At 39.8% G+C, this 24,624-nt stretch overlaps 1 protein-coding gene across 1 annotated transcript; it reads right to left on the reverse strand.

The window, feature by feature from the left end:
- Positions 1–14,779: 14,779 nt before the first annotated feature.
- On the reverse strand, positions 14,780–16,989 carry LOC119890971 (protein FAM43B-like). Its single transcript, XM_038702345.1, has one exon. The coding sequence runs from the start codon at positions 16,909–16,911 to the stop codon at positions 15,910–15,912; it is 1,002 nt and encodes a 333-aa protein (XP_038558273.1). The 5' UTR covers positions 16,912–16,989; the 3' UTR covers positions 14,780–15,909.
- Positions 16,990–24,624: the final 7,635 nt, after the last annotated feature.

Raw genomic sequence — 24,624 nt, forward strand, 5'->3', positions numbered from 1 at the left:
ACTTGGACTGTCGGCATCTGAACTGAACAGCATGTGTGTGAATGCACAGATATTAGTTGGCTAACGTGTAATTAGTTATATGTTATATTATTGTTGCATAGCCTGCGTATCATGTTATAATGCTCTCTAGTAGATACTGCAACCTTCACTCTCATAAACACTGTTTTTGGCCACAGCAGGCAGGTGTTTTCAGTAAAGTGGCTCTAAAATCCCACTGTATGCTACCTCCCCAACTCAAAATGGCAGCCACCGTTAGCAAATAGCTGATGAACATAGTGCATTTAGCTGTTAAAGAGGCAGATATTTCCCTCAGGGGTTGGTGGAGACCAAAAACAGAGCAAAAACTGAGTGAGAGAGTCTGCTGGACATGTAAATAGGCAACTGTTTTCTGACTAACTATACATGTCACTTTTTCTATTATATTCTCAATGGATGATTGATATTATCAAAATTAAAATATGACGCACAATGTTTTTTCCAGTATACCATGTTAAAATATTTAGTAAAGAATAATATTTTTCTCACTATGTATATTAAATCAACTTGTGTATTAAATATTTCTTTACAATATAAAATGTATGTAAAGCAGACTTTAGACAGAAATATAAAACTTGTTCAGCTGCAGTAAATGTAAGTTTATGGTACATAATACAGACATTCATGCACAAATTAGCACAAAGTAAACCCTTGCTACTGATTAATATTACATAAGTGACCTGGCAGTTTCTTTAGATTTGATTAGCCAAGATAAATCACCATAACATCCCCTTCATCAATCTGTTTACCAATCAGCCTGTGTGCAGGGACAGAGGGAATATATATAGAGAAGGGAATATGTATATACAGGGAAGAGCTATATGACAGTGTGCATACAGTAGAGTAGCTTAGCACTTGCAGATCAAAGGCCAGAACCACTCTGCCAGAGAGAACGCTTAGCCTGAGGACAGATTCTGTGTCTGGGGAGAGCATTGTACACTGTTCTCTGTCTTGCAAGGCAGAATATTAAAGACTTATAGTTCTCCAATATGTAGTCAACTAAATACCTCAGTTCCTGTCCAAGTAATTTGTCTTACGTCTCCAAGGCTGATAAATGTGACAGGTCTAGTCTCAATTCATGAAGGAAGGTGAAGGAAATGTGGATAAATTAAACCAGCATAAGATGCAGAAATATCTTTTAGGTTGTTTATTCAGAGCAAAACAATTTGGTGTTCTGCTGAAATAAAAAGCTGCACAGAGCTGTCTAGTAGATAAACACCCTGGACCCTGTCATCTATGCACTTTAATCCTCATATACCTATCTAGTACAGTAACGTTTAAAGTGTATCGTCCTTGATTTTTCACCATATTCATAGTACAAAAGTTGTATGAAATGAAAAAAATGCAACCATAACCAGAGTTAAGAGTACAAAAAACACCTAACGCAAGTAAATATGTAACAAAAATAACTACGTGTCACTTCCTGATAAAAACATGCGACAGAAGTCACATTAATCATTACACCACATTAGTGACGGAAGTCAGTAATGTTAAAATAACTCAGCATATACTTGGTTTCACATGGGAGTTAAATGCCATTCTCCTGTGTGGACGTTCTTGGTTTGATGCATCCGTCCACCTCATCTACCTCCTTATGCGGAGTTTTGCTATTTATAATACGTCACCTTACTTCCTTCCTTTGCTACCTTCGAACGGCCACAATAAACGTAAATATGGGTTGTAATTACGTGCTGAACAAACTAACTATGGTAGTTTTTCTGGGAAGGACAGGCTATAAGAAAAATGTGGGATCGCAAACCATCCAACAAAAAATTGTAACCCATAATTATCATTCCAAAATATGATTCAATTCAATTCAATTTAATTTTATTTATATAGCGCCAAATCACAACAACAGTTATCTCACAGCGCTTTTCATAAGAGAGCAGGTCTAGACCATACTCTATGATGCTATTTATAGAAGCCCAACAGTTCCCACCAAGAGCAAGTACTAGGCGACAGAGGCAAGGAGAAACTTCCTTTTAAGAGGCAGAAACCTCGAGCAGAACCATGGCTCAGGGTGGGCGGCCATCTGCCAATGGCGAGTAGTTCAGCAATACAAACTCAAAAGTTATCAAACAGTGGTCGGACAAAGAGGGATTCTGTGGGAACATCACTAAATGTCTCTCTGAGAGAAGCCAATGGAATCTAACAGAGTGATAAACACAGTACTAAAGCTATCATTCTCAATGTCCACGTGAATATTAAAATCCCCTACAATAATAACTTTGTCCGTTTTAAGGACTAAAGTTGACAAAAACTCTGCAAATTCAGATAAGAATTCAGAATACGGGCCAGGTGCTCGGTACACTATAACAAAAAGAATTGGTTGCAGTGATTTCCAACTTGGGTGCGAAAGACCAAGAACAAGGCTTTCAAATGAGTTATAGTTTAGTTTAGGTTTAGAGCTGATTAGTAGGCTAGAGACTATGACACATAACTGCTTGACAAAATATGACTATGACTTCAATATGAAATGCAGAGAAATGTGATTTGCATTTTCAGATGACTGTATTGCCTGTCTTATGGTGTGCGTTTGTTATTTACAGATAGACTGGTGGCGGGAAAACAATCACAAACTACTTAATGGTCAGGCAACAATAAAAGCCAACCTCCATTACAACAGTTTTCTCACAAGACTGTGCTATAGAGACAGTTGGCTGTATTTCTAGCAACATCCAACAAATACAATCAGATCAGAAAAGCCACACACATTTACCTTCAGAAAAATTCCAAGGTAAAACAATGTCAGCAAAGCAGAAAACAAGATGGCTTCCTGTTTTCTGGTCTCTCTATGCTGTTCCTCCCAATATCCTTTTCCTTCACTGGTGTACCCTGAAAGGGACAGCGCCATCTGCAGGCTATTCTGGCTATTCACAATTGTCAATAAAGATTTGTTTGAAAGCTCAGAGGCAGGTAGAAGTTTGTTTGCTCCGAATAATGCTAACAAGGCAGAAAGGTGCTGCCTTAATTATCTGTGCCATCCTGTGCGCCAAAAAAAAAGACGTGTGAGCATATATGGACTCACAGGTTGCTAGGAAGTATGGCTTTGCAGACTTTGCAGAGAGAATTGGAGGTAAGCTAACTATGTTTTATTGTAAAGGCCTCTATATTTGTGTGAGGTAACCAACTCATTTCACTGTGCGCTACTGTACAGATTCATGCTGTGTGCAGCATAAAATCAGATCACTCACAGAATTAAGAAAAAAGGCCAATTATTGCCTGACTTTATGAAAACGACAATAGTTTGTTTTGCTGTCCCCATAATTCTGTGACCTGTTGTATTAAACTGCACATGCAGTTGAACTGAAATCTTTAAGGTGTGTTTAGACCATGGATGTATAAGAAGACCTGGATAAGGCGCTGCCGCTCAGCCTTCCAAAATTGCTTCCAGTGGCCACTAACCGTATTGTAGCAAAAAATAACCCTGCAGCCCAAAGGGCATTTTCCCCAAACCACTTTTAAAAAATATAAAAGTGACCACTGAACTGTTGTTGATGTTAGCTGTAAGCTAACTAGCGACACATGTAGCTACTGCCTTTGTGTGTGTGTTTATGTGGCAGCTCAGACTGAGACTGAACTCAGAACTCACCAGAAAATTCAGTTCTTCCTGTTATTCCCCTCTACTCTCACTCCATTTTCCTCACATCTTTGTACATTTTTAGATCCATTAAGTCCTGGGATATATGCACATTTTCCAAACTGCTTTGTTTTCTTGTCTTTTTTTTTATAATGGAAAACTATGCACAGCAAATATGCTGCAATGTTTGTCATACAAAATGTTAGAGAATTTGAATTTCAAGATAAGTTAGATATACAGTATATCAATGTAACAGCTGGAGCCAACGGCAAACATTCAGTCTCTACCTGTGAAAGGTAATCAAGACTCTTGATGAAAGAAATCAAGCACAGCATGTGCAATTGGTTGGAGGATATTCAGGGAACATTTGAGTGATCTGTGGTGATGGCTGTCTGTTTTTCTGATTCAGACACAGGAGATGATGAGTTTTAAAATGAATTAGCATTACTGTGTGTGTGTGTGTGTGTGTGTGTGTGTGTGTGTGTGTGTGTGTGTGGTGCTTTTGGGGACCACATCAATATTCCCCTCCAGCTCTTGTCAACATATTCAGTTGCCGTGTCATGCAGTGGTGGGGAGATAACTGACAAAATGGATACAAGGACACTCACCTCTACTGAAACGATGAAGAAAGCTTGGCTGTGAATAAATGAGTGTGTGATGCATGACACGATATAGACTCTTGAATGTTCAAGCAGTTATGTGTCATGTAATACTGTTAAAAATAATCAAAGCAGTTGCATGTCTTTCAGCCTGACCTAAACCTTCATTTGAAGTAAGATGTTGCATCTTTAATCTATCTTGTCCTTTACTGAAGTACTCCTTCTCTGATGACGTCTCCCTTAACTTCCACTTCAAGGTTGCACCCTGTGGAGATTGGCGGATTTTATAATGAATTCCTGCTGATCCCAAATGAACACGGGCACTGTCTGACAGAGCAAAAGGGATTTGTCATGCATGTAAGTCGCCAAATGGGGTAATCGAAGTGGAACACCATACCTCTGGTTGGAAAAACATTAGACTGATGAAATAGCCCAAGAAAAATAGAAAAACTTCTCTCGAATTATTTTGTAGGGGTTTAATTTAATTTAGCTCTGGAAAAAAGTAGCACAGATTTGGAAAACCCACCTCAAGAGTTTTCGCTGTACTTAACTTTTTGACCGTGCTTGCAGCTTTCATAAGTCCGTCCACCACTTTGGTCCAGACTAAAATATCTATTAAAACATGTATTTGATGTTTTTCCCATGTTCCAAATTTTTGTACAGACTTTCTTGCTTGCCAGAATTTGAATCCTACTGTCCTTGGTTATCAGCTGGCTTTTCCGCTAGCACCACCATGAAGTTCGAATTTGTGGTTTTGAGCAAAATGGCAACTACTGGAGGACTTGCAATAATTGTATGACAAGGTTATATGATATTATTCAGCACACATACTCTCCATCAATCCAGCAAATACTAGAGATGCTTGGGAACAACATGTGACCATCCCTGACTCCACCTGGGATCTCATTATTGATTGCATTCACTCCGCAACTATTTGCATTTACTGCTTTTAACTTACATCTCTGTTTTACTCGGCAAAAAAGCACAAAATTATATGAATTCCACTTCTGATGCCAGATGTCCTAAATGTCACCATCAACGATTGACCAAATGTTCTAGTCATGCGGCTCTTTACACAATTTCTGGACCTCAGTATTCTCACATATCTGCAAACCAACACCCAAATCCATTTATGACATTATTTTGCAGAGCACAGCATTAATATAGCAGTCAAATGCCTGCCGTCCCTCTTTTATACAATTCGTTAAAAATGCCATGTTGTGTCTATAATTGAGTAACGTTCATCAAAATGGAGAGTGTAACTTTACCACTATTTAAGCTCTATCTATTGTGTGTGCCAACAATTTATACATTAATACATTACCGTTGCAATATACTCCCACACCCTGAATAAACGGTCGACTGGAATATGATGCACTTGTTCTAGAACTGAAATGCATAAATAGGTTTTATGTTACTCCTAAATAAACATGTAACAAGTCTGCTCTTGTGTAACCTTCATATATATTTTTATTTTCTCTCTTGTTGTTTGTATTGTTAGGGAAAGCTAGTTTTAAATAAGCGATACATTACAGACACTGCTGGTCAGCAGTGCATAAAGTGATGTTGAAAATAAAGCTGCCATGGCTTGAAATGTACCCTGGCTGCAGAGGTCCAGCCTGTTTGTTTTTGTGCGTCCTTGTTTATTCAGGTACTGGGGCCATGGCCTATATCCATACACTGCCTCATCTGTGGCATGTGCCAACCCAGTCACATGCCGGCCAAGTCCACCCACTCTACTGCTCCCCTTTATCCACCCGCCACTCTCTGTAGCTCATCAAAGACAGAAGAAAACGTATCTTATCTTCAAACAATGTCTACCTAAATGAAATGCCCCCAGTCATGCGAGTACATGTGTGTGCGTGTCTTGGCCCAGTTTCTTTTATGACTTTGTTTTGTGTGTGTGCCTAAGTGATTGCTCTCTGGTACGTTGTTCCCCAAGTAATAGGAGACTTGGAAACAAACGTGTGCTGGACTGATTGCCTCCTCGCTGTCCAACAAAATGCTTCGGGGGTAAATAGGATTTTTTTTCTCTTTGATGGAGCCTTGTTTTGTTCTACTTTACAAAACTTTCTCCAAAGTGCTTCTGTTTTGTCATGATATTAGTCATGCATTTTACTAAGACATCAGAGAGCTTAACATGCAGCATCAGGATGAACCCAGAGACCTAGCAGTATAATGACAAATACACCTCCACTGTTACTGCAAATAGCAGCAAATGTGATGATAATTACAGCCAATTACTTTCTTGTTGCCCTTGGTGTTTTGTAAGAGCTAAACATATGGAGCCTGTAGCAAGGAGGCAAATAACATGACTGTTATTCCTCTGTCCATTTGTAGCAGTGGTTTAAAACAAAGACAAAGAAGACATCTAAAGGGTACATTATCTTTATTGCAACCCAGTGGATGTTATTAATCTGAGATAGTGGCATTTCAAGAAAGGGAGAAGGTGAAAGGAAAGGCATGTGGGAAATGTAACAGCACCTCGCCATATTTGAAAGACTTGGTCCATTCTGGCACTGATCTCATTGAACTTGTGTCTCCTATTTCTTAAAGGAATAGTTCATTTTATTTTTATTCATGCAAAAATGGCAGAACAACAATTTGTGGTTTTATGTCTGAAAGGGTACATTATCATTATTGCAACCCAGTGGATGTTAGTCATCTGAAATATCACTGAAAGCTTATGCTTGTAAGATTTATTGCAGAGTTAGATGAGAAGATTAATACGACTCTCATAACTGTTTGTTAAATATGACGTTACAGCCAGGAGATGGTTAGTTAAACTTAACAAAAATAGCTGCCTGGCTTTGTACAATGGTTAAAACATATGTCTGCACCTCTAAAGCTCACTTTAAATCTCTATTGTTTGATTTCATAGAAAACCTTTGTGAGTTTTACGGAGCCATAGAGGTTTTGGTGGCCATATCGGAGTGGAAACCCAAGAAATGGTTTTCTAGTTTTAACATTTGAGGTTTGACTTAAATCAAAATCTTTGTTTTTCTGTGAGCACTGTTGATGTCAGCATGACAGCACTAAGTGTCAGTCAAGGTTGATGCAACGTGTTATAACATCTCACCATCACAATTAGTTAGAAGCAACTGACGCACAAGCACAACAAACACAAAACAATTTAAGCCGACCCCTACAAAGACAATCCAATTGGATGCCATTAAGTAATACAATGAAAACACAAACCTCTGCTCCAAGGCTATTGATACTGTTCATAATGAATCTGTGTAATGAATGTGGTGATGTCTGGAGACAACATGCACCCTTCCTGCAAATCCTCCTGTACTATAGCCTGTGGTAATAAGACATCAGGAGGTGTTATTAAATTTCTTCATGCAGGTTTTATAAAATTAGCTGTTATTCTTTGCGGAACATTATTACCAAAAATCTTAAAAGAACCCTTGTTTCAATTTTGCAAAGGGTAATTTAAACAGGTTTAATAGTGGAATAGTGGTGGGGGCCAGGGAATGTCTTCTGTGGCTCATTTTCAATAAACTCTGCAGCTAAAAGGAACGCAGGGATGAGTATTGAAGCTTACTGAAACACTATTCAAGACTGTATGATTTAATCATTTCACCACCATAAATGTATCTGCAACCTTAGCCTTGCTACAAAAAGCATGCACTGTCCAAGGGAGACAAGAGATGACGGAGATATTATTCACTTTTCTGAAAATCATTATTAAACTAAATGCATGCCCGCATTTCCCGAGGCATGATTCTTCATCCCAGACTTATTATCTGACAATTTTGGCGTTACTTATTATGTTTTCATGGAATAAAACGATAAATGTTTAATGGCAGTAACTAATCCCTGCTTCTTGTGAATTAGTTAGCTGTATAGTTATGCTCACTGGCACTCAAGGTTTTTGAGTTTGTTTTTTTGCAAAGGTCTGGACTGCAGCGTACAGGAACATTCGTGGCCCAAGGAGATTATTTGACAACTTGGTCTAATGACTATATGGAGAAGCTGTCAAACCAAAAGAATTTCATGAATGTGCATTTTATGTGAATGTCAGAGTGCAGTGTTGTTATTTGTTCCAACAGAGACAGAGAATCCTCTGTCTGTGTGATTTGAGTGTTGCTGAGCGGCAAAACACAGGGCATCTCATTTGCAAATTGCCAGGTGTGCAACTCTTTTCTCGGAATGTGTTATAAGATATGCATGAGATGGGAAATGATACTTGTTAACTTTGAGAGTCTGATCATTTGAACTTGTAACTCTAACTCAAGTTTTCTCCTTCGAGTGTAAAATGATAGGAGCATCAAATAATGTAAGAATAATGTTCAGAATCAGTGCCCTAAAACAACATATGTTTACATTCAAGTGACAAAGTCTTCTAGTGAATCAGAATCAGAATCACAAGGAGCTTTATTGCCAAGTAGTGTTTTACACATTAGGGGAATTTGCTTTGTTGATGAGGTGCTACATGTACAGAAACATACATTCAAAATAAATAAATGTAGAAATATACAAATATGGAATAAACAAATGCAAGTTATATAAGAATAATAAAAGAATACAGAAAAATAATACAATTATTTGCAGAGAAAGAACAACGTGGCAGATATTTACATGTGCATTACTGTGGTTTGTGTTGTGCAGTCTTATTGCAACGGAAGACAATATTGCAACAATGAAACAACAACGATTGACAAATATGTGCAATGTGCCAGGTTTGTGCATGATAAGAAATGAAATGAAATAATATTTACTCAAGCAGAGACATTTGTATTATTTGAAAGGTGGGGGGGGGGGGGGCAGTGGGGGGCCCGGGCCTTGTTAATGAGGCTAGCTACAGAAGGGTAGAAGCTGTTTTTGTGGTGAGAGGTTTTGGTCCTGATTGACCAGATCCTTTAGTGACCTGGAGAGCCAATGATACGCTGCGTACCAGATGGTGATGGAGGAAGTAAGGATGGACTCTATGATGGCGGTGTAGAACTGCACCATCATTGACTTTGGCAGGCTGAACTTCTTCAACTGCCGCAGGAAGTACATCTTCTGCTGGGCCTTCTTGGTGATGGAGGTGATGTTCAGCTCCCACTTGAAGTCCTGGGAGATGATGGTGCCACACAGTCACGCAGGATGATGGGGAGGCTGGGGCTGGGCTCTTTCTGAAGTCCACCACCATCTCCACTGTCTTCAGAGCGTTGAGCTCCAGACTGTTCTGGCTTCACCAGTTGGTCAATCTGCCACCTGTAGGCGGACTCATACCCACCAGAGATGAGCCCAATGAGGGTGGTGTCATCCGCAAACTTCTGGAGCTTGACGGACTGGTGACTGGAGATGCAGCTGTTGGTGTACAGGAAGAAGAGCAGAGGTGAAAGAACGCAGCCATGAGGGGAACTGGTGCTGATAGTTCTGTAATCAAAGTCTGTGATCCACCTGCAGGTGGAGTCAGGCACGTTCAGCTGAGAGAGTGTGTCCTGCAGCAGGGCCGGGATGATGGTGTTGAAAGCAGAGTTGACATCCACAAACAGGATCCTGGCGTAGGTTCCAGGGGAGTCCATGTGCTGGAGTATGTAGTCAAGGGCCATGTTTACTGCATCATCTACAGACCTGTTTGCTCTGTAGGCGAACTGCAGGGGGTCCAGGAGTGGGTCTGTGATGTATTTAAGGTGGCAAAACACATTTTTTGGGGACAGGGATGATGGTGGAGGCTTTGAAGCAGGGTGGCACATGGCATGTCTCCGGTGAGGTGTTGAAAATGTCCGTGAACACCGGAGACAGCTGATCAGCACAGTGCTTCAGGGTGGATGGGGAGACAGAGTCCTGTCCAGCTGCTTTACAGGGTTTATGCCTCCTGAATAGTCTGTTGACATCCCTTTCTGAGATAGAGAGAGCGGGGGAGAGAACGCACCTCCTTGCTAAACCAGTGCTTTAACGCCCTGCACCCGGCCCTGTCCCCACTCCTATATGCCTCCTCCTTTTCCATCCTTAGCTATCTGAGTTTGGCTGTAAACCAGTGTTTGTCATTGTTATAACTCACCCTGGTGCGTGTTGGTGTCACGGCATCAGTAAACTCATCCAGACTGTTGGTAGCTGTCCTGAAAACATCCCAGTCAGTGCAGTCCAAACACGCCTGAAGATCCTCTACAGCTTCACTGGTCTACTTCTTAGATGTCCTCACCACAGGTTTACAGAGTTTAAGTTTCTGCCTGTATGCAGGAATCAGGTGGACCATGATGTGATCAGGGTGTCCCAGTGGAGCACTGGGGACGGCGTGATAGGCACTGCTTACTGTGGTGTAGCAGTGATCCAGCAAGTGTTTCCCTCTCTGCTTGGATACTTCATAAACTGCCTGTATTTGGGGAGTTCTTGATTGAGGTTCCCTTTGTTAAAGTCACCAAGAACAATTACAATGGAGTCTGGGTTTGTCAGCTCCACACAGTGTATCTGGTCGGCCAGCGTGCGCTGTGCGCCGTGCACGTTGGCCTGCAGTGGAATCTAAACACCGACCAGAGTGAATGAAGCACGGGGGGAGTAAAACGGTTTACAGTTAACGATAAAATATTCCAGATCAGGAGAACAGTGATGCTGAATCACCAGCCACTGTTAATATAAAAACAGATACCACCGCCAGTGGAGACACACGAGCGACACGGCTTTTTTCTCTACTACAGCGTTTCACAGCCTGAGCAACAGTGAGCGTGCCCTTCACCAAAATGTCCAATAATTCCATGATGATGTGAGAAAAGTGGGAAATATATCCGCTGGAGATGTTCCCCTGATGTTCATGAGCTCATCTCTGGTGAAAGAGCTCCAGGAGTCAAAGCCGAAAACTGAATTCACACAAAAAACAAAACAGAGGGCACCTAACACCAAGGCAGCTATACGCAGCACCATCTAGGATCGCGCCATCTAGGATCGCCATCTAGGAATTATGACAAAAGCAAAGGAGGAAATTAGGTTAAGGTATTATAGCCTGCTTCAAGACTGTCTTGAGCTCAGGGAAGCAGCTGTGTGCTGCTTTTTTAATAGAAGTTTCTAGCCTAGCCTAGATATATATTTGCAGCTATACTATTTGAAAACACTTCAGATTAAGCATGAATCTCACCTTTGTGTCACTTGAAGTTTGTTTTCGAGTTTGGAATGGGCTCATTGTTGCCCCCTGTGACCATTAGGGGCAGTAATGAGCCCATTACAGTTTGGAGCATCAAAATGGAAAAAAAGAAGAGCCCACACTAGACTTAGCTTCAAGGATGAAGAAAAACCGACTGGTTTGACAATGTACATCTGGTTAAAGGTACAATGTGTAAGATAGAATTTTAGTGAACTAACATTATCAGTAAGTAACAGTTCAGAAGTTATGTCAAAGATGTGTATGTATTGGGTTGCTTATCTACTGAAGTTAATAATAATAATCAACTTAATCAACTTCAAGTTAGCATTCTAACAAGCTAGCCCCGGCCGTCCTGTGTTGTAATACGGTATTGGTCTGAATATAAGACCGTTTTTTCCCCCGGAAATTCATCTTAAAAATTCACCTCATGTTATTTTTGGGGTCTAGCACTTTAAATGTTAATATACACCCACAACAACATATGGTGCCAAATATCAGCAAAGCGCACGTTGCCATCTTGTGTCACCATCCCACTGAAACATGAAAAGACACAGCGATCTTGTCGAACAAAGTGGCTTAAGTAGGTCAATTAATCAGCAGCTGAGGACACTTTGATGGTTAATGCAGGTATTGACATTTTGATATGCTATATGGATATTTTTTCAGATGAGAGCCTAATTGGTGTTTTTTTTTTTTCATTTTTATGATATTTACTGTAAATATCACATCATTCATTAAAACCTGTACATTTTATTTAGCTGTTATTTAAATGTGACCATTTCAATTAAAATATATATTTATATATATACCATTTTATTTAAAACATGTAAAAAAAAATGACTTACCTTGTTTTATATTATTCAATGTGTTTATTAGCATTATTTTCAAATAAAAATATTTTCTTTGGTCTTCAAAAATTACTACCAAAAAGAAAATGAGTAAGGAGTCAGCTTAAACATGCTGCAGCCGGAGGCTTTATGAGTATAATCAGCTGATCACTGCTGCTGCGAAGTGATGTGAATATCAAATAAAAATGTACAGAGTAGTGTTAAATGATACCAGAAGATGAAATCAATGGAAAGCCAAGCTTGCCACAGTGACGAACATCCCTGAGACAACAGCCGAAGGTTGAGGGGCTGTTATAATCATGCAGGGACCAGGCGCGTGCAGGGACATAAAGAACAAAAAATGCGTGCCCTTCTCTTTCATTCGATGTGTTGCTGCAAACAAAGGCATACAAATAGTATTTTTTTGCCACAAAGGTATCGAATGAAGTGCCGGTTTGACTGGAGATGTTTCAATACTACTCAATTCTGGGCTATTTCGGTCGATACCTTAAAGGTATCGAGTAGGGATACCCATCCCTAATTCTTGCACCTTGTACCTTTAACTTCCCCACGTCTGTTAAAGAGCAGTGCACAGCCGCTTCCTTGAGTTTTTCTATGGAAGGATGGGTAAAAAAATATTGAAGAGAGACAGCTGTTCATTTCCCATTTCCAACTGATCACCCCCTACCCCTAACCTAGCGTTTATTATTGAAACCATGACAACGGAGGTCCCCTAACAGTAAGGAAGAACTCATTTTAATCCAAACCACCTAGTTTCCCTAACATTAACTTAGTAAAGTACTTACTTGGTGTCAAAGTAATTTGACTTTTTGGGAGCATAAACTCTAACACACGCACATAATAAGACTGTAAAAAAGTGTGTGTGTTAACAAGCACAGTCTCATTGATCCAGTGCCATCCTTACACAGAAGCTGCTTAACGCACATTTTTTTGGTACAATTCTCACTGGAAGAAAACGGACTGCCACCTGCCGCCAGCTGCTCTGGTACACAACATTTTGTTCCTCCACTCCTCTTCGTTGTGATGGCGACAAGTGGGCCTGCGGCGCTGTCACTCATCTCCCTGTGTTTGCTTCACATACGCTGTGTGGGGATTGACCAGCTGTGTTCAGGCAGAAACAGCTTTTGGGGTCTCCAAAGACACCCTGCTGTAAAATGGCACAGCGTGGTTTTATGTGATACTCGACAGGCCAGTGTCTGCCATGTTTGATTATAGTCCGTGTTCTTTCAGAGTGTCCTTCTGTGGCTGATGATGTGACAAATCACAACAAGCTATGGATCTGAGCTTGAGCCCTTGTTATTCTGGAAGATGAATGTGATAAAGCCCAGCGTGCACCTTGCTGCTGCCATCTGTTCCCTCTCTTCTGCTTGCCTGACAAGAGTTGTGTTTACATGCTCCTCTGCAAACCACTCCATGTTAAGATAGCACTGGCAGCATGTCAAACACAATGCATTTCTGCATGAATGTCAGCAAGCAAAAACTTCATGTCTGACTTCATCACACATGCACCGTGTGTGAATATGACTGTTTGTTGTTGCAGAACAGGAGCCTGTCGAAATAACTGGAGATTAAAATGCAATAAAAACACATACAGTTTCTCTTAGTATTCATATTCTGCCAGTATCCTTGCTGTGAGTGGATCTGTGGCAAGGACACAGGAATTCTTCTCACATTAGAGCCTGTTCTTTTTCAGATGTAGTTTGCTTGAGGAAAAGAAAAATATTGATCTTAAAGGTTCCAGCTCAAAGTATCCCTTCAGAACAGTCATTTCAGAAATTCAAAACAGCTCAAAATGATTCCGTTTTCATCAACAGAGCAGCAGCACCTATCCGTCTTCAAAAACAGAATTCTTAATGAGGACTCTGTCATATCAAACAGCTTTTGATGTTGTTATGTAAGACGGAATTTATGAACAGCTTTAACATCAATAATTTCACTGGGCATTAAAATATTGATTACACTGCAATGTTATATTGTGATGATATGATTTGGAACATAAAAATGTATTAATTGTTCGAAGACAGAGCTGTTGATGACTGTGCTTGACTGCAAAACACCACAACTCTAACATATTTCCGTTATAAATGTGTCATTGACATGTTATAAATGTCGTCACTTGCTGATGATGATGTTTGTGTGATTCCAGTAAAAAAAATTTAAAGACTCCGTCATCACTAAAATGGCTGATGTTTGCAGTAAAATGGTTGATGGTTGAGTCAACTTCCCGTTCCCCGTTTTGGATCACTTGCTCCTGTCAGAGGCTGACAGCCGTGCTACCGATGCAGGTGCTTTATGTTCATTTCCTGAACAATTCAATCCCGTGATTAATTGCTCCCCTCACAGTAAAAGACTGAGAACTGTTTTAAACCATATTAACATCTAATGGGACTTTCTGGCATATATCTGACATTGTGTGTCTTTTCTTGTGGCAAAAAAACATTTTTTCCCCACAGTTTTATAGCTCAGAGAGCAAATTATGCTAGTCTAGTGTCTTTTTTGTCTTTGAAGTGTAAGTTACACATATTTTTCCAATATGCAAATTCACACTGGTGGAATGCAGAGTTGTTGAATTAATTTAAATAATCTTTGAAAACATCTCGAAATACCCTCCCTCCGAGATTCAAGAAGAAAGCCAAAGTGAGGGTAATTTTTATTCAACATATTTGGTAAATAAATAGCTTAATCTCATAATAATCACAATGCATATTTAGACAGTTGCACATATAGTATCAACAGGATATTAGCTAAAGTCATATTCAAAACAATTTGTGTTAAATTGTAAGGGTCCATCTGTATTTTTGCAAGGGCTCATGTGGAAACACTGCATTAACAAAACTTGGCTAAAAGAGCACAGCAATGGCAAATTGAGATCTGTTTGTGTTCTTGTTGTTTTGGCAAACCAGGTGACACAGAAATGGGTATATAAAAATGCACTACATACATTAGACATTGCTGCATGAACAGTTGTGTATTTCGTCCTTGCTCACACATTTTTCACAGTGTTCATTTTAAAAGAAGGATCAAAGATGTCACATGAAAAAAGCTCAGCACAAAAAGGTTACTGCTGACATGTCATGCATAAATGATAAGGAGGGTAACAAATGACAGCAATAAACATGTCGACTCAATGGCTTGCTTCCTAAATTATAGCCTTATTTATTAGTCGGCTGAGTCATTAGTAAAACCGTAATAAACTTCTCCACTTGTTTGTAAGCACTCAGAAAGGTCAGTCTGTGAACAATTTCATTGAGGATTGTCATATTAGAAAAATTACACAAATTTACAAAGAACCTCCCTGAAAAAATAGTCGATCCGAAAAGTGTCCCTGCTGGCAAACACGGCATTGATTATACTCACAAAAATAAGAGATAGAGGACTAATAAACACATCCGGCTTGGCGCTGTGATCAATATGTGACCCCGGTGTCGCTGATCTCAACGTCAGCACGCTCGTGTTTTCTGTAACCATTGTCCTCATTTGTCATTGTGCTATCGTTAGTCTGTGCATCACCAGGCCTCTTTGTAAACACGCAGTCTCCGAAGCTGCTACAGTCAAAACCAGCATCTGAGCCATCTGGCCAGAACAGAAATTACTCCCACAGGACGTTCTTCTGCCTTTTCTCTACCACCCGGCAGTAGGAGAAGTTTCTGGTAAATACTTCACGTTACGTGGACGGGGGCAGGAGGGAGCCTGAGTGGGGTACCAATGAAGGGTAAAGAGAGGAATGTTACTGTAGTGTTGCAGAGTCGCATTCTTTACACTGCGTTATTGTCACACAAGAGAGGTTATAAATGTAAACGTGTTGTTGTTGCTGTCACTGACAAAGTTGATTTGGCACTGCTCCAATCTGGCAATATCCCCAATGTCCAACTCTGATAATAACTGAGTTGGGTCTGTGTTTGTGGTTAAAACCTTCTGTTTCTCCTGCTGCTCCTCTACATCCTCCTCTGGTTCCTCCAAGTCCTGACTCTCATCTTTGCTGTCCTCATCATCCTCCTCCTCCTCTTCTTCTGTGATGGAGCAGAGGCGTGTGGCGGTTCCGGGGTTGCTGGCAGGCGGTCTGTAGTGGCACTGCCCGTTCAACAGCCTCCTCAGTGGCATCAGTGGCACCGCCTCCTCACCCAGCAGCTGCTGCTGGCAGTGCCGGAAATCACTCTGACGCTTCAGACGCTTGAACTCGCTGAAGGCGGAGGTGGCGTTCTGGTAGAGACTGTGGGCGATGGCCTGGGCCTTCTCCGACTTGCTAACCAGGACAGCGTGACACCGGAGAACCACCGCCATGTTCTTGACCTGGTGCCTGTAGATCCAAGCCAGGATCTTGGGCCGGCACAGGTCAGCATTGCAGTAGGTGATTCTGTTCAGAGAATAAAGATGGATGGGTTTCTTTTTTCCAGATTTGTCAGCGCTCATCCGGATGCCTTGAGATCCCACTGTTAACCTCATCTTGATACTCTGCTCCCCGTAGTTGCTCCTCGCCCAGATTTTGGCCACTGCCTCCTGGGTGCAGCCGTCTCCCTTTGCAGTGATGGTGACCACACTCCCCAGGTAGCGCACATTGTAAACGGGCTCCTCTTTGTTCAGTTGCACCTTTTGCCGTTTGGTGTGGAAGATGCTGCCCACCCAGTCGAAGGGACAGTCAGGCAGCAAGTCAGGACAGGAGCGCAGTAGAGAGGAAAGGATGGAGTGGTAGGTCAGCCCAGTCCCCAGGCTCTTGGGTTTACTCTTGGCCTCATCCTCCACCAAAACAAACTTATTCCTTCGCCAGGGCAGCATGGTGGGGGAGGAGTTGGAGCGAGTGAGCCCCTCTGCCGCTGCGTTTGCTGTTTTCAGCTCAGGCAAAAGAGTAAGAAAGCCGGTGTGTGCGAGGGAGAGAGAAAAGCAGAGAGAAGCTGCTTCACGAAGCTTAGAGGAGAGACTGAGAGCTGCGAGCCTCAGCCAGTTTGTTCCCCCGCTCGCTCCTCCTTCCTCTCCTCCTCCTCCTCTGTTGTCTGCATCATGCAGCGCTGATCAGTGCAGGAGACTTAGCCCAGCGCTCAGGCACCCTCAACCCCCTCCCTGTTTTGTTGTTTTGCTTCCAAATGGCTCCCCACCAAAGCATTATTTATTTGTCCAGCTTTGCACTGACTGAGGTATCACTATATTTCTGTTTCTTGTAAACCTGAGGAAGAGGGTACATCTCCTGGTCATTCCCTCTCAGTGGACTTATGTGACTTGTTAATTGTGTGGTAAAAGTCTGTCGAGACCATAGATAAAACATAACTTCTTCATGTTTAGTGTGATGTGACACAACAGAATGATCTTGTAGCCATTGTTAGCATGAGGATGAATGAGGTTGGGACCCAAAACACAAAATTGCAACCTGGTATTACAGTAAATCAAATGATCATATCAATTAAATACATGTATGAACATTAAACATTGGATACCCACTCAATATAAATATGCAATGCCCTCTGATGCTGTAGGTCAATTTTGTTTGTTTACATTAGAAAATTTGAGAAACACACAACAGACAGAATTTGAACAAAATACCCTGTATACTGTGTGTGTGTGTATATATATATATATATATATGGTCAAAAATAATTATGGATTGGAACTTCCATTGGAGTGATATTACTAAATAATTAAGCAGTAAATGAAAAGGAAGGGCAAATGTGTCGAATTAAAAATAGTTTGTTAACACTTGCATCAAAAGATTCTGAGGATGAATCATGCATTGTGCATTTGAAATTGTCGCAGTATATTTGTAACTTGAAATTAGCTCTTGAAATTAAACAATGAAGTAAAACTCTCAACCCTCCCTCTTTCAAATTGCGTTTGGACTCATAGCCAATTACATTTTGAAATTAAAGCTGCAATGAGGTGTGTTGGGGTTTATTGCGACCGTGGTGCAGTTGCCAGAGGTCATAGATGCGGCTCTGAATTATCATGTGCATTGGACGCCTCACAAAGGAGTCAGGCATCACTTGCTGTGTCCCCTATTTGGGACTAGAGATTACCTGCTAATTACATGTTATGTCCCAGTATGTGAATGTGGACCACACTAAAGGTTTTATGTAAATCAAATAAGGATTATATCACAGGGCTTACTTCCTGTTGCCAAGAGGTGGCGCCATGTAGATGAGTTCAGGGCAGTAAGCATGCACACAAAAGAAGAGGGCTTGGAGAAAAATGAGCTAAAACATAGGATTTCACGGTAATTTCTGAAAATATGTGTGTTACTCAATTCCACCTTTCGGTTGTACTTTACACAAACCAAGTTAGCACTAGAGTTAGCTGCCTTTCGCTTCAGCTTTCATCTGAACACACCTTAAGTGAAGTTGTCTAATATTTAATCAAGACCACCATCTTTCTCAAAGCGTAACCAAGTGCTGCGAGTGCCAAAACATTACCATAAAAAAAGTTTCATACTGTTGGAAACTATATAACACTGTCAGTGAAAGAGGATAAATTCAGTATCAACATTTTGCCACTTGTGCTGATAAAGAATATGGATGGCATTATGTTTCCCTAAAAACATATCTGCTGTTGCAAAAATATAATTTCTAAAGCTTGGGTATGCAATGTTTTTCAAAAGCATTTTTTGTTACATTTGTTGAAATTCTCTGTACAAGCCCACAGCAATCAATAAATCAAATGCTAAGACAAAAAAATAAAAAAACTCACTGCATATGAAAATGTGCTTTTGGGGATGGACTTGGAGGGAGGCCTAAAAGGAGGGAGTTGGATTTTTTTGGATGCATACTTTAAAAATGTTGCTGTCTCTTGCTAGTTCTCCAACGTTTCCTACCCTAGCTTTAATTCTGTGTGTCCAAACATCTGTGTGACTGGCCAAACACTGTATAAGAAGGACAGATAAAAAGGTGGCTGCTTTCTTAATGGAGGATTCTGGTGCGATGAATCAAAATAAATATCATCTGTCTGCCGCAGAGCTGTGCTGTATCACGTATCGATGGTGGATGAAGTTCTCTGCTGAGAGGTTAGTTACTGTGGCAACACTGGAAAATAAATGTCTCCTCTTCTGTCCCTGATGTGTGCTGTGAATTAAAGAAAAGCATGAATAGAAAAAATAAATTGCCACAACCTCATTTTAGATGTGATTTATTCCTATTATTATTATTATTATTATTATTATTATTACTAGGAGAGAGCAATTTGATCTTTTCTACTAACTCTTGTTTCCTATCTGTTATTCTCAGTGGCTTAAGATGCACACCAACAAAAGCTTTTTTGTAAACCACATGCATAACCAGAGGGTGTGTGGCCAAACTGTTTGGAAATTGAAAACTGATTAAATGGTTTGGGAATAGTCTGGGCAGTCACCATAAAGGAGACACTACACTGTAGAGATAATTAAGAGACTTCTGCTTTTAGACTAGTTGGTTGTTTAGTGGATGAAGAGTGGAACCAGGATCTGATCCAGGATGAGCTGGTACAGTATGTTCTTGAGCCTCCAAACAGTGTGATTGAGAGGCTTTATACAACCTGCTGTGGTCCCATAAACCAACTCTGTGATCTAAGATATCTCATTTCTAACCACAGACACTCATATGCTAAATTGAAAAAATCCATCATGGTTTGGCCTTTACAGAAATGGATGCATGTTTTCACTTTTGGCATATCTGCCATCCGAGTTACCTCACGAGGGCTGTTCAGTGAAATTAGGAAATGTCTCGACTCTTCACGGCGTTACGTGTCCTGTCCCTTTATCTTCTGCCAGTGAAAGTGAAAACAACTTGTTCGTAAGCTGTAAATGTGTTGAAAATCAATATAATAACAGATCTTTGCATGCATTCAATTTAAAGGTTCAGTGTGTAAGTTCTAGTGACATCTAGTGGTGAGGGTTGCGAATCGCACCCCCCTTCCCCTACCCAAGCGAGCACTATAGCTATGGTGCCTGAGACAGGACAAAGAAGTCATCTATGAAATAAAACAGAGTGCCAGTCAAGAAATGAGGTTTCTTTTAGATATATTAAGAAATTATATAAATTATGTAAAACCAAATGTTTTTTTTAATATTATAGTTACTTTTTCATTAATAAACAACAGTCACATGAAGAAATTAAGTGTTACATGATGTCTCATACTCCTGTAATACATTATTTTATATCTTGGGAGGGTTGGTTCATCTGGACTAACATACCAAAGTAAATGAAGAAATTCTCAAACAATATCACAGATCTGAGCTGTGGTTTTATTGCCAATTAGCGATCAGCTGATTCTCAGGAACATAACATAACATACAGAGCGCTGGAAGAGAGAGAAAGAGTCACTACATGAAATTAATCCAACTAACATAACACCACAAGTCAAAGCACAGCACTGGAGAATAAACCAATCCAACTAACAATATGTTTTTCTACCAGTCAGTAAAAGTTTAGCTGGCTGATGCTTCCATGCTCTAAGCTAACATTACGGTTTTACTGCCAATTAACATTAGTGATCAGCTCATTGTCTCGCTAAGTAACCGGCAAAGCCAAACCACAGGCTGGAGAAAAAGTAGGAACCGTGAAATTAATCCATATTTCACACCACTAACAGGAGGAAACATGTCACGGCTCTCTGTGATTATGGCCAGCTTCTGGCTAAAGCTTTCAAACAACAGTTTTCATTCGCATCGCTAAAGTCTGAAACAAACAAAGTTAATTACCTGTCCAGCAGAAAACAGACAACTTCAGCACCGCTTTGAAAACATCTGTCCCACATTAACGTTATAGCCTTCTATCTGGGAAAATCAGTCAGCTGTCTTTAGCCACAGAAATGCTAGCAATATATTAAAAACTGTAATGATATTAAAAACTTAATGTACTTGGCACAGACATTATAATCAGCCAACTAGCAGATGACACAACAATATTCTTAAAAGATAGATACCAAATTACAACAACTATTGCCAAAATCGAACAGTTCTCCAAAGCATCAGGCCTAACATTAAACTTAAAAAAGTGTGAATTGCTGGCTGTACACGACACTTCACTGAAAGACATCTGTAATATCCCTTTTCAGAAATTAAATACCTGGGGACCTATCTACGGACCAAAAACAAAGCCAACTTCTGAATGTAGAAAATAAAATTAAAGAATATGGCTACAGAGGGACTTATCAATACTAGGTCGAATTTACCTAACTAAGATGGAATGTTTATCGAGGTGTATTTACGCTGCCTATTCCAATGCCGTTCCAAACAAATTGATTAAATCTATCAACCAAATCAACTTAAATTTCATTTGGAGAAACAGACCACATTATATGAAGAAAAGCAGTATGGTTAAAGACACAAAGGTTGGAGGACTCAAAGTTATTGATTTTGACTGCCTTAATGGAACATTAAAAATAAATTGGGTAAAATCTTGGATCAAACACAGCAACTCCTTCTGGTACTGTATTCCAAAAGCCTTATTCAAGAAAATTGGAGGCTTAGAATTTCTTCTTAGAACAGATTTTAATGTTGACAAATTACCTACTGTATATCATTGTCAGAGTTTCATAGACAAATACTCTTGTATTGGAAAATATTATGTACATAACTTCTCACCCCACATCTGTACTCTGGAACAACAGATGTTTGCACCGCAACAGATCTCTGTTCTTTGAAGATTGGTATGGGAGAAATATATGGTCCATAGCTGATTTAATGGATACCAACGGACATTTTTTAAATTATGAACAATTTTGCATCAAACATAATTTCCAACCCTTAAAATCAGACTTTACTAAATTATATAGGGCACTACCTCAAGAATTTGTCTTTCTAACAAGAAACAATTTGGCATATCATCCAATACAACCACAATTGGCCCCACTATCAATTCAAGGAATCTCTGTTCTGGATAGAAAATGCACTAACCACTTTATTAGAAATTGTTTTACTGAATACCTTTACCCTGAAAGACAAAATAAAAACAACATTATTATTATTATTACAATAATTTGATAAAGACTCAATTACTAAACTAAGAACATTATCTATCACTCCCCTATACCCCCCAAAGTGAAAGAAACACATTTCAAAGTAATGAACAACATTTACCCCTCTAAAGAATTACTAAGACTTCACTTTGGTATAGATGACAACACATGCACATTTTGTGAAAGTGATATCGAAACTACGGACCATGTGTTTTTCTCATGCAAGTGATACAGACATTTTGTTGTGATATACATAAGTCGGTTAAGCAACAGATGTCCTCATTCCCAACCTCCATCTCCAGAGACAACATAACATTTGGACTGAGGGTTATGAGCTCTGTAGTAATACAATTGTATGTTTAGCAAAATTTTTCATTCACAAATGTAGAATTGTGAAGTCATCTCCCAAATTTGTTGTTTTTTTAAATGAATTTAAACTATATAAAATCCTTAAAAATGCTGAAAGATCCTAAAGCACAAAAAATATATGAAACCCTAAAACACTTCCCAGCTGAGGTAAATAGCTGAACAGAGACTGAATCCTCCCCTTTATGTTATAATTTCTTACTGGTTATTTATTTGAATTTAGTTATTTAATGTTTCCTTTTCTTTTATAAATCATCCTTGTTTTGTTACTAAGACTACATAACTATCTCCTATTTGTATGAAGAGCTGCTCACTATGGCTATATTTTGTACTTATCCTATTTTGTAGAAACAAATTCTGTGCAGCCATGTTTGATACTTTCAATAAAAAAATAAAAAAAAAAGAATGTGTCTGACTTGATGGCGCCGTTTTTATACCCCGCCCCTGCAGCTCATGTTAGACTATCAAGTCAGCGAAAGTCAGCCGCTGTCATCTCGAACGCACCTAATGTCTCATTCTAAGGTAATAAAAACATAATGGTTCATTATGTAAGGTCTTTATACACCACTGAAAACAAAGTTATGGATCTTATATTGCATTTTTGATAGATCCTCAGAAATATTACACACTAAACCTTTAAGTGTATACTGCTTTGAACAGTGAGGACTGAGGAATATAAGTGTAACATGAACAAAATGAATTTGTTCTCTCAGCTCAGAGAGTGTGTGGCATTCTAATAAATCTATCTGCACTTAAGGTGAATATTGACGTCTTTAAACGTGTAAACCAATTCCTTGTGTATGCACATAATATCATCAACATATAATATGTTTAATCCTGTTGGAAGGCTAGCAGTTCCTTTGGCATGGTAAACTAAATTTTACACATTCAGCAAATACATCGGTGCTTCATGAACTCTACAATCTGTTTAAATTACTTTAAGGGGGGGGGGGGGGCATGACTAAAATTCTACAACCCAGTCTCTGTAAGGCTGCAGTGTTTTGAGCTAAATGTAAAGGTCATCATGCTAACACACTCATAATGACAATGCTGACATGCTGAGGTTTAGTAAGTTTAATGTTTACTATATCCACCACTTTAGGTTAAACTTAATTAATTCACTCAACACAAAGTACAGCTGAGACTGATGGGAGGTGTCTTTAGTTTTACAGGTATTTGACAACTGAAGTATTGCACAAATTGCAATGATGACCTGATGATGGTAGTAGGTGAGAAGTCAGAGCATAACCAAAAATTAGGATGCATTTTCTAGCAACCATGAATATCTGTACAAAAATGTGTGCCTGTATTATCAGTAGATGTTGACATATTTCTCAACATTGTTATATTTATTTTTGACATTTAACTGAAAATACCACTTTTCCCTATTGCTGGGAAAGAGTGAATGAAGAAAGTGATTACAATTCATGAATGTCTGTACCAAGTCCATCCAATAGTTTCACCCAAAACTACAAATGGGATCACCAAGTAGTAAGCAGCACATCTTTTAAGAACCATGAATGTCTGTGCTAAATTTTGTGCCAATCCATTATTCTAATACATTCGATAGTTCTGGGGACATTTGAAGAAAAAAATAAAATGTCAGCCTTGTGGTGGTGTTCATCAGAGTCAGAAGGCTACACCCTCAGAGGACCATCAATGTTTGTTCAAACGTTTGGCAATCAACACTATAATTGTTGAGATATTTCAGTCTAGATCAAAGTTATGGACAAAGTGACAGACTGACATCCCTGGAGCCATTCCATTATCATGGCTGAAGTTGATGTTTACAGCTGACATTTGAAAATGGCTACAAACCGATCCCCAGCTCAGTCCTTGGCAACTGAGTCGTTCTCATTTCCTGTAACTCTAACTTCCTCTCTCGCTCTCCTTCAGTTGGACATATACATCCATTACCAACTCACACAGGCAACCCAGGGTGCAGAATGTTATCACAGCAATCCAATTACTTTTATCTGAGTGGCACCCCTCCTAAATCTCCTTCTCCTTAGTTTCTTTTGAAGACATCCTTTTATCCAGGGCAGCGTATGCTACATATTTCTGTCTAGCAAGGCAGCCTAATTGAATTGGGCTCTCTTCATCACGCCACACTTACCAAGCGCGGAGTAATCAATGAGAGGGGCCTTGCAGAGAAGGTCCCAGCTCGTAGATGGCTGATTTATAGCTGTACGTGAGGGTGGCATTGAG

This window comes from Micropterus salmoides, unplaced genomic scaffold (assembly GCF_014851395.1).
Source record: "Micropterus salmoides isolate LMB-PRFRI ecotype aquatic unplaced genomic scaffold, ASM1485139v1 Ms_hic_scaffold_634, whole genome shotgun sequence".
Classification (NCBI taxonomy): Eukaryota; Metazoa; Chordata; class Actinopteri; order Centrarchiformes; family Centrarchidae; genus Micropterus; species Micropterus salmoides.

Coding starts and splice junctions, on each gene's coding strand:
- LOC119890971 (XM_038702345.1), bottom strand. CDS start 16,911: ATGCTGCCCTGGCGAAGGAATAAGTTTGTTTTGGTGGAGGATGAGGCC.